At 48.6% G+C, this 16,749-nt stretch overlaps 1 protein-coding gene across 5 annotated transcripts in view; it reads left to right on the forward strand.

Moving 5' to 3' along the window:
• LOC109900628 (unconventional myosin-VI) overlaps positions 1–16,749 on the forward strand; it is a 154,308-nt gene that overhangs the window by 131,440 nt on the left and 6,119 nt on the right. For 2 of the 5 annotated variants that reach the window (XM_031837018.1, XM_031837017.1), the window contains exons 28-34: positions 3,177–3,337; positions 3,482–3,523; positions 3,969–4,007; positions 5,181–5,219; positions 6,971–7,077; positions 11,909–12,049; positions 12,977–13,003. In XM_031837018.1, the coding sequence (XP_031692878.1) occupies positions 3,177–3,337; positions 3,482–3,523; positions 3,969–4,007; positions 5,181–5,219; positions 6,971–7,077; positions 11,909–12,049; positions 12,977–13,003 (556 nt within the window). The remainder of the gene's footprint in view (positions 1–3,176; positions 3,338–3,481; positions 3,524–3,968; positions 4,008–5,180; positions 5,220–6,970; positions 7,078–11,908; positions 12,050–12,976; positions 13,004–16,749) is intronic. The other 3 variants (XM_031837020.1, XM_031837019.1, XM_031837021.1) reach the window with 3 other exon arrangements.

Genomic DNA, 16,749 nt, shown 5'->3' on the forward strand with positions numbered 1-16,749 from the left:
GACTGCTTGTTCCCTAAATCTGAGGTGTTAGTAGACTGCTTGTTCCCTGACTCTGAGGTGTTAGTAGACTGCTTGTTCCCTAAATCTGAGTTGTTAGTAGACTGCTTGTTCCCTGACTCTGAGGTGTTAGTAGACTGCTTGTTCCCTAACTCTGAGGTGTTAGTAGACTGCTTGTTCCCTGACTCTGAGGTGTTAGTAGGCTGCTTGTTCCCTAAATCTGAGGTGTTAGTAGACTGCTTTCTCAATTGAGCCCCTGGATGGTGGCCAGCTCCAGCAGACTACGGCGAACGCTCGCTGAGTGACCCACAGGCAGAAGAAAGGCTCATTAGTACATGTGTAAGGTGTCTAATCAGGCCCTGTCTCACACAGTCTCCTTCTCCACATCTGTATGAGAGGCACGCACACCCACACACAGAGAGACTGCTGTACGCAGATGACCTGGTGCTGCTGTCTCCCACTAAGGAGCGATTACAGCAGCAGCACTGGTTCTAACCGATCTGTGCTCTGATAGTTAACCTAAAGAAAATAAATGCATTGGGGCAAAAAAGTATTTAGTCAGCCACCAATTGTGCAAGTGCTCCCACTTAAAAAGATGAGAGAGGCCTGTAATTTTCATCATAGGTACACTTCAACTATGACAGACAAAATGAGAAAAATCCAGAAAATCACATTGTAGAGTTTTTTATTAATTTATTTGAAAATGATGATGGAAAATAAGTATTTGGTCAATAACAAAAGTTGATCTCAATACTTTATTACATACCCTTTGTTGGCAATGACAGAGGTCAAACGTTTTCTGTAAGTCTTCACAAGGTTTTCACACACTGTTGCTGGTATTTTGGCCCATTCCTCCATGCAGATCTCCTCTAGAGCAGTGATGTTTTGGGGCTGTTGCTGGGCAACACGGACTTTCAACTCCCTCCAAAGATTTTCTATGGGGTTGAGATCTGGAGACTGGCTAGGCCACTCCAGGACCTTGAAATGCTTCTTACGAAGCCACTCCTTTGTTGCTCGGGCAGTGTGTTTGGGATCGTTGTCATGCTGAAAGACCCAGCCACTTTTCATCTTCAATGCCCTTGCTGATGGAAGGAGGTTTTCACTCAAAATCTCACAATGCATGGCCCCATTCATTCTTTCCTTTACACGGATCAGTCGTCCTGGTCCCTTTGCAGAAAAACAGCCCCAAAGCATGATGTTTCCACCCCCATACTTCACAGTAGGTATGGTGTTCTTTGGGTGCAACTCAGCATTCTTTGTCCTCCAAACACGACGAGTTGAGTTTTTACCAAAAAGTTATATTTTGGTTTCATCTGACCATATGACATTCTCCCAATCTCCCAAACAGAAAGTACACATTGGCGGAATACCTGACCACTGTGACTGACACAAAATTAAGGAAAACGTTGACTATGTGCAGACTCAGTGAGCATAGCCTTGCTATTGAGAAAGGCCGCCGTAGGCAGACCTGGCTCTCAGGAGAAGACAGACTATGTGCACGCTGCCCACAAAATTAGGTGGAAACTGAGCTGCACTTCCTAACCTCCTGCCCAATGTATGACTATATTAAAGATACATATTTCCCTCAGATTGCACAGACCCACAATGAATTCGAAAAACAAATCGAATTTTGATGAACTGGGTGAAATACCACTGGGTGAAATACCACAGTGTGGGTGGCACTGGGTGAAATACCACAGTGTGGGTGGCACCGAGTGAAATACCACAGTGTGGGTGGCACTGAGTGAAATACCACAGTGTGGGTGGCACTGGGTGAAATACCACAGTATGGGTGGCACTGGGTGAAATACCACAGTGTGGGTGGCACTGGGTGAAATACCACAGTGTGGGTGGCACTGGGTGAAATACCACCGTGTGGGTGGCACAGAGTGAAATACCACAGTGTGGGTGGCACTGAGTGAAATACCACAGTGTGGGTGGCACTGGGTGAAATACCACAGTGTGGGTGGCACTGGGTGAAATACCACAGTGTGGGTGGCACTGGGTGAAATACCACAGTGTGGGTGGCACTGGGTGAAATACCACAGTGTGGGTGGCACTGGGTGAAATACCACAGTGTGGATGGCACTGGGTGAAATACCACAGTGTGGGTGGCACTGGGTGAAATACCACAGTGTGGGTGGCACTGGGTGAAATACCACAGTGTGGGTGGCACTGGGTGAAATACCACAGTGTGGGTGGCACTGGTTGAAATACCACAGTGTGGGTGGCACTGGGTGAAATACCACAGTGTGGGTGGCACTGGGTGAAATACCACAGTGTGCTATCACAGCAGCAGGATTTGTGACCTGTTGCCACAAGAAAAGGGCAACCAGTGAAGATCAAACACCATTGTAAATACAACCCATATTTGTTTATTTATTTTCCCTTTTGTACTTGCATATCATTACAACACTGTATATAGACCTAATATGTCATTTGAAATGTCTTTATTCTTTGGGAACTTGTATGGGTGTAATATTTACTGTTCACTTTGTTTATCCATTTCACTTGCTTTGGCAATGTAAACCATGCCAATAAAGGCCCTTGAATTTAAATTGCGAGACCGACAAAGACCGACAGAGAGAGAATGTTGGACTTAGAGAGAGAGCGGGAAACACAGAGAGACACACAGGTGCTTATATTTCTCCTATTCTTGTCCTTTGTGTTACTGTGGGTGACCCAAAGAGAGTGTGAGTGTGAGGAAGCTGTGAAAGGGACTGAAGAAGGTGCCAAACGGAGTATCATCCAATTTTCTGAACCTGGAGACACACCGAACCTGCAGGGATGGGCTGCTATTTTGAGAGCACTGGAAAATGTTAGGCCTATGTTATATCTCAATGCTTTTGATCTGACAGCTTTTCCCTGTTTCTGGTACCCTTCATGATTCTGGCTGGGGCTGGGAAGAGAATGACTTATGAATGACTTATGAATGACTTATGAGTGGACATGGTGCAGGCAGGACAATCCAATCATATTACTGGGTCCGTCCAAACCCCCAGCTGCCCGGCATCCCTTATTATGGGGAGTAAGGAACCACTCACTTGGTGGTATTGGGATTGTCTGTGATGTACGGATTTGTGTGTGTGTGCATGCATGTGTGTGCGCATGTGTGTGCGCGTGTGTGTGCGCGTGTGTGTGTGCGTGCACATATATTCAAACATGCCGTCTCTCTGCAGGCAGAGATGGATGTTCAGCTGGAGGCTGAGCGGGAGGAGGCGGCGGCGCGTCAGAACATCCTGGAGCAGGAGAGGCGCGACAGGGAGCTGGCCATGAGGATCGCCCAGAGCGAGGCTGAACTCATCCCAGAGGACACCCAGAATGACGCAGGCCTGCGCAGGTAATAGCTCACTAACATACCTCCATACACTGTCTCTACCCCTCTGATGTAAAGCAGAGATGGGACTGGATGTAGATTTTGGAGAGACGGAAATATATCTTTAATCCCGCGTAACCAATCTCTTCTCTTCTTCTCTTCTCCCAGTAACGGCACCTCAGGTGGTCCATCCTCCCCAGAGAGAGCTACGTAAGACACCAAGATTCAACCCTTTAAGCTCCCCAGTCCAACATAAACCTGACCACTGAACCATAACTGCACTGCATAATGTAGCAATCTTTTAAGTCAACCAACCAACCTTAACTCTATCAAGCAAGCACAGCCATTGATCGATGGATGATTGGACTATTCTGATATTTAAACAATCTCATAATCCACCTCCCGAATCAGAATCACCTTTATTTACATGTACAAGGAATTTGACCGCAGAATTAGATTCTCAGACATGACTGAATCACTTTGAATGTCAATCATTTTCCTTTATTTTCTAATTAATGTCAGAGGAATGATCTATCCTTTAACCAATCAAAGTAAGAGAGGAAAGGGAATTACCTTTTCTTCCAGTTCCTGATTGGCTCCTGTATTGTGTACAGTGTCAGAGCTCCTTGTAATCCTCACCATTCTCTTGTTGCAGTGGAGCTGGTGGATCTCAAAAGCTCAAGAGCATGTCCATGTAGGTTACTTTTAAACACCTCCTTCACTATGTTTAAACACACCTTCAGCACTCTGGCACTTTATTTTATTCAGTAGTGGTACACATAGAATATCACACTTTCTATCATTTTTGATGCATGCTTTTATTTTGATTAAATATTGATGCTGAAAAGAATGCATTGTGGAAAAGCAACGGCTAAGCTGACTGCGCTGGCCATTATCTTGATATTACTAATCAATTCTGATGTACGCAGTAGCACCGAAACTAGCATCTGGTAACTAGACCTCAGCTCTCCACAGCCCCTAAACCGAACCAACTCACTAACATGTGTTTAATGGATGTGTCACATTGTGAATCAGATACATTCTGCTGTGCGCGCACCTGTATGACACTCTCTGAAGTGGTGTTTTGAAGGGTCCTAATGGATGTGTCACATTGTGAATCAGATACATTCTGCTGTGCACTCACCTGTATGACACTCTCTGAAGTGGTGTTTTGAAGGGTCCTAATGGATGTGTCACATTGTGAATCAGATACATTCTGCTGTGCACTCACCTGTATGACACTCTCTGAAGTGGTGTTTTGAAGGGTCCTAATGGATGTGTCACATTGTGAATCAGATACATTCTGCTGTGCACTCACCTGTATGACACTCTCTGAAGTGGTGTTTTGAAGGGTCCTAATGGATTTGCCGTATGGTCCATTTCCCTTTTTTTTAAGCCCTTGATCAATTTCTCGGAAATGTGCTCTCTCGTCAGGTAATAAGAGATCACTATGAAGGACAATTCCAGAGGATCTAGGCAGAGTGTAGATATTAGAATGTGCACGTTGTCTCAGTGTGCATCACATTGATAGTGTCCCAATCAGGAAGAGAAGCTCTTGTAATTATGTAACATCTTCCTCCACAGAACAGCAGGAAGGAGTTCTGGGCTGTTTTTACAGCCTCATGCTGAAAAGATCACACACACACTACACAGACACGATTACACACACACACACACACACACACTGACAGATCAGCCTCTGTGTGTCACGCCACCTGTAAAGCATAAGCGTTCTCTCTCTACACGTCGTCTTCCTCTGTGTGCCATCTTAGAACTGCAATCATTGTACACGTGTGACAGTTGGATGGTATTGAAAGTTCTCCGTGGTTCTAACTGTTATTGTGCTGGGCTCATCATGTCCTTTTAGGGAGGAAATGGCCAAGGAAATGTCTGAGCTTCTGTCTAGGTGGGTAGAGATCCTTACTTTAAGTTCCATGAATGACATCTCAAAAAATCTTCACAATCACTTTAAACTCAATGGATAGAAACGGCATGATCAACAGAAGTATATGATGTGTGAATAAATACTAATCGTCTTAATAGAGATTCATCGCCTTAATTAGGTGTAATTCTGCATAATTCCACACAATTAACCATTAATCATTGTTGAGAATTCCTACACAATGGGGGGCTCGCCACCATGCAAATTAATGATTGGTTTTCAAATCTTTTTAAGTTGTTAGATCTCAAACAATAACTTACTTTTAGCTAGCTTTTATTTCAAATAGCGGTAAGTAAATAATGGCGAGACTCAGTCTACAACGGGTCCGTGTCATATGTTGGTTCTAACTATTATAGTTAGTCACACATATAAGTCACCCTTTTCCTGATTCCTGGCCACTAGTATCACACTGTAGTAGAGCAGCTGTTCTTTATTGGATCCCTGTTAGCTGATGCCATGGGGCCAGCCTCGCGCCATCAGAATGACTGAATGAGTGACGTTTGACCCGGAGGCCACACCCAGTAGGCACTACTGTCACTTTGTTTGTGTACTAATTGGCTCAAGCCTCGCGCCGGCCACAGGAAGTGGTGGCAGAAGGTGACCGGCCCTCTAGCCCTAGGTTAATGGAACAGCGTGCTTCAGGGGTCCCTGGAACAGCCACCAACTGCTCCAAGTGTGTTCCTGGAATAGCCACCAACTGCTCCAAGTGTGTCCCTGGAATAGCCACCAACTGCTCCAATTGCTCAGTCAGTCAATAGGATTATGGCGTGGATGGCCTCAGGTGGCCCAGGGTCCGCCCCCTAACTCCAGCCTCAGATCTAGAGAGTCAGTGTTCTAAAAGTGGCAAATCCCAGCCAGGACTTAATCAGCCCTGTCAGCAGTCAGCAGCACTGTGGTGGAGGTGACGGCAGAACAGACCAGCAACAAACAGTTGGAGAGAAGTACACATAGGACCAGTTTCCTGGAGAGAGGTTAAGTCTTTAATCTTTGTCTGGGAAACCCTCCCTTACAATGGCCGGTCCAAATAATGCAGCACTGGACCAGTTCCGTGACCAACAAGCTGCCTCACGCTACAGAAACCTGCTCCTATGCACCGTTCCAACTCCAGTTGGAACGGGTTTTGGGTTTTGAATAGGCTGTGTTACTGCTGTGGGGTTGTTGAATTTCTCTGGTACAGTGCAGCTGACCAACTCTACATTATCCCCCTTATCAGCCTGCTCCCAAATGATGACCTTTGAAATCTCTTTCCTTGTGGATCGTGTCAATTTTGCTCTACTGTGGAGTAGGGTGAAATTTCCTCTAGACAGTGATCTTAAGTCAGTTTAGCGTTTTTCCCACTAATAGTTGCAGTTTGACGTTTATTGTCATGAATCTTGCCATGGAGGCAGAACTGAGTCGTTTTTGCTAGATAGGCCAGCTGCAAAATCAAAATTGTCTTTAAGTTAGTGTTAGGCATTAGGGTGTGCAGTGTGGTTAGGTTTAACGGCTTTGTGACGGTGCCAGCTAGTGACCACCTAGATCTGTACCCAGGGAAAACCTCACCCCGGAGCCGCCACTGTATACTGCTCTTGTTTTGGTTGTAACCCCACTGTGCTGGTTGTAACCCCACTGTCCTGGTTGTAACCCCACTGTGCTGACTGTAACCCCACTGTCCTGGTGGTAACCCCACTGTGCTGGTTGTAACCCCACTGTCCTGGATGTGTCTGTGTTGCCAGAGGCCCACAGGTTCAGGCTACCAAAGCTGCTGCTGCTGGCACCAAGAAGTACGAGCTCAGCAAGTGGAAATACGCCGAGCTGAGGGACGCCATCAACACATCCTGTGGTAAGAAAGTCAGCCATGCCAAACATGTGGTTGAAAATCATTAAGAAACTTGACTCTGACATTTTGCTGTGATATTGCTCTTAACGATCCTCATGTCATATTGAACTGTCAGTTCTCTGAGCCTGTTTTGCTTCAAACTTAAAAGGGTTAAAAGTGAGCTACGATTTTACAGCTTTTACTTGCTCTATGTTTATTTTATTAATACCCACCTTATTATTTGATCACTTCATTTTACATGTTGATCATGTTCTATCATTTGGTAGAACAGTATGGTACCAGTGTTCAAACGTAGTGCACTATGTAGGGAATAGGGTTTCATTTGGGACGTAGACTGATTGGCAGCTCCCCAAGCTCTGTGTCGTATGTGTCAAATATGCCCAACAATAGGTATCTGGGGCTGCAGACCCATCTGTATTGAAAGTAAAACATCTTAGTTTTCCTTCCAAACGATCAGGCATCCTGATGTTAAGTAGTATGCACATTGCAGGAAGACATTTTGACAGTGAAATGACTCATTTATCTGGAGGATAGGAAGCCATATTTGTGCACTCAACTTTAGCAAGGCACTTAGCAGGTATTAACCATCTAATTTCACACCATATTTCACTCCGGGACTTCAGCCAGTATGCTGATTGACAAGTTAAATGCATTTTAATCCTAGCAGCAATTGTTTTAGAATTTCATGAAGACATAGATTGACAATGAAACTCATAATGCTGTCTCGTCTTTCTTCTTTTATGACTTTTAAATTGTTATTAAAGTAATGAAAATCTTCAAGTAGTATGTCTCAGACTTCTTTCTGTTGGTAGTCCTCCGTCCATCTGTCTGTTGGCAGTCCGTCCGTCTGTCTTGTCTGTTGGCAGTCCGCCCATCCGTCTGTCTGTTGTCCGCCCGTCTGTCTGTTGGCAGTCCGTCCATCTGTCTGTTGGCAGTCCGTCCATCTGTCTGTTGGCAGTCCGTCTGTCTGTTAGCAGTCTGTCCGTCCGTCTGTCTGTTGGCAGTCCGCCCTTCCGTCTGTCTGTTGTCCGCCCGTCTGTCTGTTGGCAGTCCGGCCGGCCGTCTATCTGTTGGCAGTCCGTATGTCAGTCTGTCCGTCCGTCTGTCTGTTGGCAGTCTGTCCGTCCGTCTGTCTGTTGGCAGTCCGCCCGTCCGTCTGTCTGTTGGCAGTCCGCCCGTCCGTCTGTCTGTTGGCAGTCCGGCCGGCCGTCTGTCTGTTGGCAGTCCGGCCGTCTGTCTGTTGGCAGTCCGCCCGTCCGTCTGTCTGTTGGCAGTCCGCCTGGCCGTCTGTCTGTTGGCAGTCCGGCCGGCCGTCTGTCTGTTGGCAGTCTGTCCGGCCATCTGTCTGTTGGCAGTCTGTCCGGCCATCTGTCTGTTGGCAGTCTGTCCGTCCGTCTGTCTGTTGGCAGTCTGTACGTCCGTCTGTCTGTTGGCAGTCCGCCCGTCCGTACGTCTGTTGGCAGTCCGCCCGTCCGTCTGTCTGTTGGCAGTCCGCCCCTCCATACGTCTGTTGGCAGTCCGCCTCTCCGTACATCTGTTTGCAGTCCGCCCGTCCGTACGTCTGTTGGCAGTCCGCCCGTCCGTCTGTCTGTTGGCAGTCCGTCTGTCTGTTGGCAGTCCGTCTGTCTGTTGGCAGTCCGTCTGTCTGTTGGCAGTCCGGCCGGCCGTCTGTCTGTTGGCAGTCCGGCCGGCTGTCTGTTGGCAGTCCGGCCGTCTGTCTGTTGGCAGTCCGTCTGTCTGTTGGCAGTCCGCCTGTCCGTCTGTCTGCTGGCAGTCCGGCCGGCCGTCTGTCTGTTGGCAGTCCGGCCGGCCGTCTGTCTGTTGGCAGTCTGTCTGTTGGCAGTCTGTCCGGCCGTCTGTCTGTTGGCAGTCTGTCCGTCCGTCTGTCTGTTGGCAGTCCGCCCCTCCATACGTCTGTTGGCAGTCCGCCCCTCCATACGTCTGTTGGCAGTCCGCCCCTCCATACGTCTGTTGGCAGTCCGCCTCTCGGTACATCTGTTGGCAGTCCGCCCGTCCGTACGTCTGTTGGCAGTCCACCCGTCCGTCTGTCTGTTGGCAGTCCGCCTGTCCGTCTGTCTGTTGGCAGTCCGGCCGGCCGTCTGTCTGTTGGCAGTCTGTCCGGCCGTCTGTCTGTTGGCAGTCTGTCCTTCCGTCTGTCTGTTGGCAGTCTGTCCGTCCGTCTGTCTGTTGGCAGTCCGTCCGTCTGTCTGTTGGCAGTCCGCCCGTCCGTCTGTTGGCAGTCCGCCCCTCCATACGTCTGTTGGCAGTCCGCCCCTCCATACGTCTGTTGGCAGTCCGCCTCTCCGTACATCTGTTGGCAGTCCGCCCGTCCGTACGTCTGTTGGTAGTCAGTCTGTCTGTTGGCAGTCCGTCCGTCTGTTGGCAGTCCGTCCGTCTGTTGGCAGTCCGTCCGTCTGTTGGCAGTCCGTCCGTCTGTTGGCAGTCCGTCCGTCTGTTGGCAGTCCGTCCGTCTGTTGGCAGTCCGTCCGTCTGTTGGCAGTCCGTCCGTCTGTTGGCAGTCCGTCCGTCTGTTGGCAGTCCGTCCGTCTGTTGGCAGTCCCGCCATCCGTCTGTCCGTCTGTTGGCAGTCCCTCCGTCAATCCGTCTATTGGCAATCCGTCCATCCGTTGGCCGTCCGTCTGTTGGCAGTCCCTCCGTCCGTCTGTCTGTTAGAAGTCCCGCCGTCCGTCTGTTGGCAGTTCCTCCATCCGTCTGTCCGTCTGTTGGCAGTCCCTCCGTCAATCCGTCTGTTGGCAGTCCGACCGTCCGTCCGTTGGCAGTCCGACCGTCCGTCCGTTGGCAGACCGACCGTCCGTCCGTTGGCAGTCCGTCCGTCCGTTGGCAGTCAATCCGTCCCTCCATCCGTCCGTCCATCTGTTGGCAGTCAATCCGTCTGTTGGCAGTCCGACCGTCCGTCCGTTGGCAGTCCGTACGTCTGTTGGCAGTCCGTACGCCCGTCCGTCCGTTGGCAGTCCGACCGTCTGTCTGTTGGCAGTCCGTCCATCTGTTGGCAGTTCGCCCGTCCGTTGGCAGTCCGACCGTCTGTCTGTTGGCAGTCAATCCGTCTGTTGGCAGTCCGACCGTCCGTCTGTTGGCAGTCCGTACGTCTGTTGGCAGTCCGTCCGTCCGTTGGCAGGCCATCCGCCCATCTATTGGCAGTCCGTCTGTCCGTTGGCCGTCTATCCGTCTGTTGGCAGTCCCTCCGTCCGTCTGTTGGCAGTCCCGCCGTCCGTCTGTTGGCAGTCCTGCCGTCTGTTGGCAGTCCCTCTGTCCGTCCGTCTGTTGGCAGTCCGTCCGTCCGTCTGTTGGCAGTCCCTCCGTCCATCTGTTGGCAGTCCCTCCGTCTGTTGGCAGTCCGTCCATCCGTTGGCCGTCCGTCTGTTGGCAGTCCGTCCCTCCGTCCGACCGCCTGTTGGCAGTCCGTCCGTCTGTTGGCAGTCCGTCCGTCTGTTGGCAGTCCCTCCGTCTGTTGGCAGTCCGCCCGTCCGTTGGCAGTCCGACCGTCTGTCTGTTGGCAGTCCGTCCGTCTGTTGGCAGTCCCTCCGTCCATCCGTTGGCAGTCCCTCCATCCGTCCGTCTGTTGGCAGTCCGTCCGTCTGTTGGCAGTCCGTCCATCCGTTGGCCGTCTGTCTGTTGGCAGTCCGTCCGTCCGCCTGTTGGCAGTCAGTCCGTCTGTTGGCAGTCCATCCGTCCGTCTGTTGGCAGTCCCTCCGTCTGTTGGCAATCCATCCATCCGTTGGCCGTCCTTCTGTTGGCAGTCCCTCCGTCCGTCCGTCTGTTGGCAGTCCGCCCGTCCGTTGGCAGTCCGTCCGTCCATCTGTTGGCAGTCCGTCCGTCTGTTGGCAGTCCCTCCGTCCATCCGTTGGCAGTCCCTCCATCCGTCCGTCCATCTGTTGGCAGTCAATCCGTCTGTTGGCAGTCCGACTGTCCGTCCGTTGGCAGTCCGTACGTCTGTTGTCAGTCCGTCCGTCCGTTGGCAGGCCATCCGCCCATCTATTGGCAGTCCATCTGTCCGTTGGCCGTCTATCCGTCTGTTGGCAGTCCCTCCGTCCGTCTGTTGGCAGTCCCGCCATCCATCCATCTGTTGGCAGTCCCGCCGTCCGTCCGTCTGTTGGCAGTCCTGCCGTCTGTTGGCAGTCCTGCCGTCTGTTGGCAGTCCGTCCGTCCGTCTGTTGGCAGTCCGCCCGTCCGTTGGCAGTCCGACCGTCTGTCTGTTGGCAGTCCGTCCGTCCGTCTGTTGGCAGTCCCTCCGTCCATCCGTTGGCAGTCCCTCCATCCGTCCGTCTGTTGGCAGTCCGTCCGTCTGTTGGCAGTCCGTCCCTCCGTCCGTCCTCCTGTTGGCAGTCAGTCCGTCCGTCTGTTGGCAGTCCGTCCGTCTGTTGGCAGTCCATCCGTCTGTTGGCAATCCGTCCATCCGTTGGCCGTCCGTCTGTTGGCAGTCCCTCCGTCCGCCCGTCTGTTGGAAGTCCCGCCGTCCGTCTGTTGGCAGTTCCTCCATCCGTCCGTCCGTCTGTTGGCAGTTCCTCCATCCGTCCGTCCATCTGTTGGCAGTCAATCCGTCTGTTGGCAGTCCGTCCGTCCGTCCGTTGACAGTCCCGCCCTGTCCGTCTGTTGGCAGTCCGTCTGTCTGTTGGCAGTCCATCCGTCTGTCTGTTGGCAGTCCCTCAGTCCGTCTGTCTGTGTGTAGCTCTGACCATGGGGGTTCTAGTGTTCTGGTATACTTCAGTACCTGCTATGCTCTCATATTTCTCCCTCCCTTTCTTCTCTCTCTTCCTTTTCTTTTTCTCTACCCTCTCTCCCATTCTCTCTCTTTTTTATCTCTCTCAACCTGCAGACATTGAGTTGCTGGCTGCCTGCCGAGAAGAGTTCCACCGCCGGCTGAAGGTCTACCACGCCTGGAAGTCAAAGAACAAGAAGCGTGGCAACAACCCCGGCGTCACAGAGCAGAGGGCCCCCAAATCAGTCACTGACTATGGTAAGGGCGATATTTCAGACAGTGTTATACAGTACAACATCACTGTAGGTGTCTTTTTCAATTATTTGATAGGCTTGAATCGAAAAACATCCATTTTTATTCTGCTCCCAATACCCTAGAGGAGGCAGACCCAAAGAGACTGTCTCGGTTAGAGCTTTAGCCCCCTATTGAGTATTCTAATATAGTACTGATACTAGTGGATAGGGTGCCATTTGGGACACATCCTGGTGGTGGCTGCTCTCTTCCTCCAGCCTGACCTCTTCTCATTGTTCTCCATAGAAACCTGTGCTGTCTTGCTCCTGGTTCTGCTTCATTTCCATGAGCAGTCACCATGACGACAAAGAGCTATTTTTCCCCCCGTGTGACAGAGTGCAGACACACTTTATTTTAGTCTGTTAGACTACTGATTGGACCACATACCCAGCCCCCATAGAATTACAAACAGAATCATCATGTATAATTATAGGGTCTGTAGCTATGCCCAGCCCCCACCTCTCACTTAGTGGGCATACACAGCACAGTACCAGCTATACCTCTACCTGCTCTCTGACACAATAACAAGCCAGAGGCTGAGGAGAGCTCATATTTTCAGGGTCCTAGCATAATATAGCCTACAATCTAATGATTTTGCTTGTGAATGACCATATACAGTGGAATGACCCTCCCCGTTCTTCCATGCCTATGGTGTCATCCATTTAGGCCGGTCCTGGCTACCGTAAACACATGTAAAGATGTGGTAATGACTCTGTCATTATATATAATGGTTTCTTCTTCCCCTAACATCTATGATGTTGTGATAGGCTCAAAAATGTATTCATAGGAAATCCATTTGTCATTCCATGATCTTGTCTTGCATGTTGTTGGTTTCATACCTGTGCCATACTGCATGTGATGTTTGTAAGTTTAACCTGGCATGTTTACTTTCAGATCTCGCACCTCGTGTGAGACAAGCACGTAAGTGGTTCTCCACGATGTAGCAGCATCACTAACCTCAGCCCCTAACCCATCTATTAACCATGGGGAAACGGAGGGTGTGTGGAAGGGGTTTACTTTCTGTTTTGGGATGCACCCTATTTCCTTGTAGTGCACTACTTTTTACCAGTACCCATAAGGCTCTGGTCAAGGACCCATAAGGCTCTGGTCAACAGTAGTGCACTATATAGGAAATAGGGTGCCATTTGGGATGCAAACTTGGTGATGGTGTAAGGAATCATAGAGCAACTGGTTTCTTAAAAAAAAAATGAAACGTCTTTAGATTGCATGTTATTTTATTCCTGGGACAGAATAAGGTTATTAAGAGGTTGTCAACTAAGTGCACCTGCCATTCTTTGAAGATTATTAAGGGGGGTGTCAACTACAGTAAGTGCACCTTGAAGATTATTAAGGGGGGTGTCAACTACAGTAAGTGCACCTTGAAGATTATTAAGGGGGTGTCTACTACAGTAAGTGCACCTTGAAGATTATTAAGGGGGGTGTCAACTACAGTAAGTGCACCTTGAAGATTATTAAGGGGGGTGTCAACTACAGTAAGTGCACCTTGAAAATTATTAAGGGGGTGTCTACTACAGTAAGTGCACCTTGAAGATTATTAAGGGGGTGTCAACTACAGTAAGTGCACCTTGAAGATTATTAAGGGGGGTGTCAACTACAGTAAGTGCACCTTGAAGATTATTAAGGGGGGTGTCAACTACAGTAAGTGCACCTTGAAGATTATTAAGGGGGTGTCTACTACAGTAAGTGCACCTTGAAGATTATTAAGGGGGTGTCTACTACAGTAAGTGCACCTTGAAGATTATTAAGGGGGGTGTCAACTACAGTAAGTGCACCTCGAAGATTATTAAGGGGGGTGTCAACTACAGTAAGTGCACCTTGAAGATTATTAAGGGGGGTGTCAACTACAGTAAGTGCACCTTGAAGATTATTAAGGGGGTGTCAACTACAGTAAGTGCACCTTGAAGATTATTAAGGGGGGTGTCAACTACAGTAAGTGCACCTTGAAGATTATTAAGTGGGTGTCTACTACAGTAAGTGCACCTTGAAGATTATTAAGGGGGGTGTCAACTACAGTAAGTGCACCTTGAAGATTATTAAGGGGGGTGTCAACTACAGTAAGTGCACCTTGAAGATTATTAAGGGGGTGTCAACTACAGTAAGTGCACCTTGAAGATTATTAAGGGGGGTGTCAACTACAGTAAGTGCACCTTGAAGATTATTAAGGGGGTGTCTACTACAGTAAGTGCACCTTGAAGATTATTAAGGGGGGTGTCAACTACAGTAAGTGCACCTTGAAGATTACTAAGGGGGGTGTCAACTACAGTAAGTGCACCTTGAAGATTATTAAGGGGGGTGTCAACTACAGTAAGTGCACCTTGAAGATTATTAAGGGGGGTGTCAACTACAGTAAGTGCACCTTGAAGATTATTAAGGGGGGTGTCAACTACAGTAAGTGCACCTTGAAGATTATTAAGGGGGTGTCTACTACAGTAAGTGCACCTTGAAGATTATTAAGGGGGGTGTCAACTACAGTAAGTGCACCTTGAAGATTATTAAGGGGGGTGTCAACTACAGTAAGTGCACCTTGAAGATTATTAAGGGGGTGTCAACTACAGTAAGTGCACCTTGAAGATTATTAAGGGGGGTGTCAACTACAGTAAGTGCACCTTGAAGATTATTAAGGGGGTGTCTACTACAGTAAGTGCACCTTGAAGATTATTAAGGGGGGTGTCAACTACAGTAAGTGCACCTTGAAGATTATTAAGGGGGGTGTCAACTACAGTAAGTGCACCTTGAAGATTATTAAGGGGGTGTCTACTACAGTAAGTGCACCTTGAAGATTATTAAGGGGGGTGTCAACTACAGTAAGTGCACCTTGAAGATTGTTAAGGGGGGTGTCAACTACAGTAAGTGCACCTTGAAGATTATTAAGGGGGGTGTCAACTACAGTAAGTGCACCTTGAAGATTATTAAGGGGGGTGTCAACTACAGTAAGTGCACCTTGAAGATTATTAAGGGGGGTGTCAACTACAGTAAGTGCACCTTGAAGATTATTAAGGGGGGTGTCAACTACAGTAAGTACACCTTGAAGATTATTAAGGGGGTGTCAACTACAGTAAGTGCACCTTGAAGATTATTAAGGGGGGTGTCAACTACAGTAAGTGCACCTTGAAGATTATTAAGGGGGTGTCTACTACAGTAAGTGAACCTTGAAGATTATTAAGGGGGGTGTCAACTACAGTAAGTGCACCTTGAAGATGATTAAGGGGGGTGTCAACTACAGTAAGTGCACCTTGAAGATTATTAAGGGGGGTGTCAACTACAGTAAGTGCACCTTGAAGATTATTAAGGGGGGTGTCAACTACAGTAAGTGCACCTTGAAGATTATTAAGGGGGTGTCAACTACAGTAAGTGCACCTTGAAGATTATTAAGGGCGGTGTCAACTACAGTAAGTGCACCTTGAAGATTATTAAGGGGGTGTCTACTACAGTAAGTGCACCTTGAAGATTATTAAGGGGGGTGTCAACTACAGTAAGTGCACCTTGAAGATTATTAAGGGGGGTGGTCAACTACAGTAAGTGCACCTTGAAGATTATTAAGGGGGTGTCAACTACAGTAAGTGCACCTTGAAGATTATTAAGGGGGGTGTCAACTACAGTAAGTGCACCTTGAAGATTATTAAGGGGGTGTCTACTACAGTAAGTGAACCTTGAAGATTATTAAGGGGGGTGTCAACTACAGTAAGTGCACCTTGAAGATGATTAAGGGGAGTGTCAACTACAGTAAGTGCACCTTGAAGATTATTAAGGGGGGTGTCAACTACAGTAAGTGCACCTTGAAGATTATTAAGGGGGGTGTCAACTACAGTAAGTGCACCTTGAAGATTATTAAGGGGGTGTCAACTACAGTAAGTGCACCTTGAAGATTATTAAGGGCGGTGTCAACTACAGTAAGTGCACCTTGAAGATTATTAAGGGGGGTGTCAACTACAGTAAGTGCACCTTGAAGATTATTAAGGGGGGTGTCAACTACAGTAAGTGCACCTTGAAGATTATTAAGGGGGTGTCAACTACAGTAAGTGCACCTTGAAGATTATTAAGGGGGTGTCAACTACAGTAAGTGCACCTTGAAGATTATTAAGGGGGGTGTCTACTACAGTAAGTGCACCTTGAAGATTATTAAGGGGGGTGTCAACTACAGTAAGTGCACCTTGAAGATTATTAAGGGGGTGTCTACTACAGTCAGTGCACCTTGAAGATTATTAAGGGAGTGTCAACTAAGTACACCTGGCATTCTTCGAAGATTATTAAGGTAGGAGGATATTGGGGGATATTGGATATTGTACGAGACACAGTGTAGTCAAACATCTAACGTAAGCTGATCGAGAATGAGGATGTGTACAAAGAGATTTCAAAGTGCCTAAATGGCTGGTGTTATTGATGCTGATGCAAATGTGATGTGGCTACGCTGACAATGGGAGCTAAAAGTGCTCAGGCAATCAGGCTAAATTGTGTTTGGGATGAATGTGTGGGCACGTCCCAAATGACACCTTATTCCTCACATGCTGACCACACTGCTCGCGTTGCAAAATAAATGTACACATGCATGTTATTCAATCATTGCATCCACACTTCTCCCGCACGTCAGCGAGCATCTCTGTAGCCAGGCGCTAAAATAGAACTTGACACTTGAAGCGCTGCAAGTT

The sequence above is a fragment of the Oncorhynchus kisutch genome, linkage group LG12 (genome assembly GCF_002021735.2).
Source record: "Oncorhynchus kisutch isolate 150728-3 linkage group LG12, Okis_V2, whole genome shotgun sequence".
Taxonomy (NCBI): domain Eukaryota; kingdom Metazoa; phylum Chordata; class Actinopteri; order Salmoniformes; family Salmonidae; genus Oncorhynchus; species Oncorhynchus kisutch.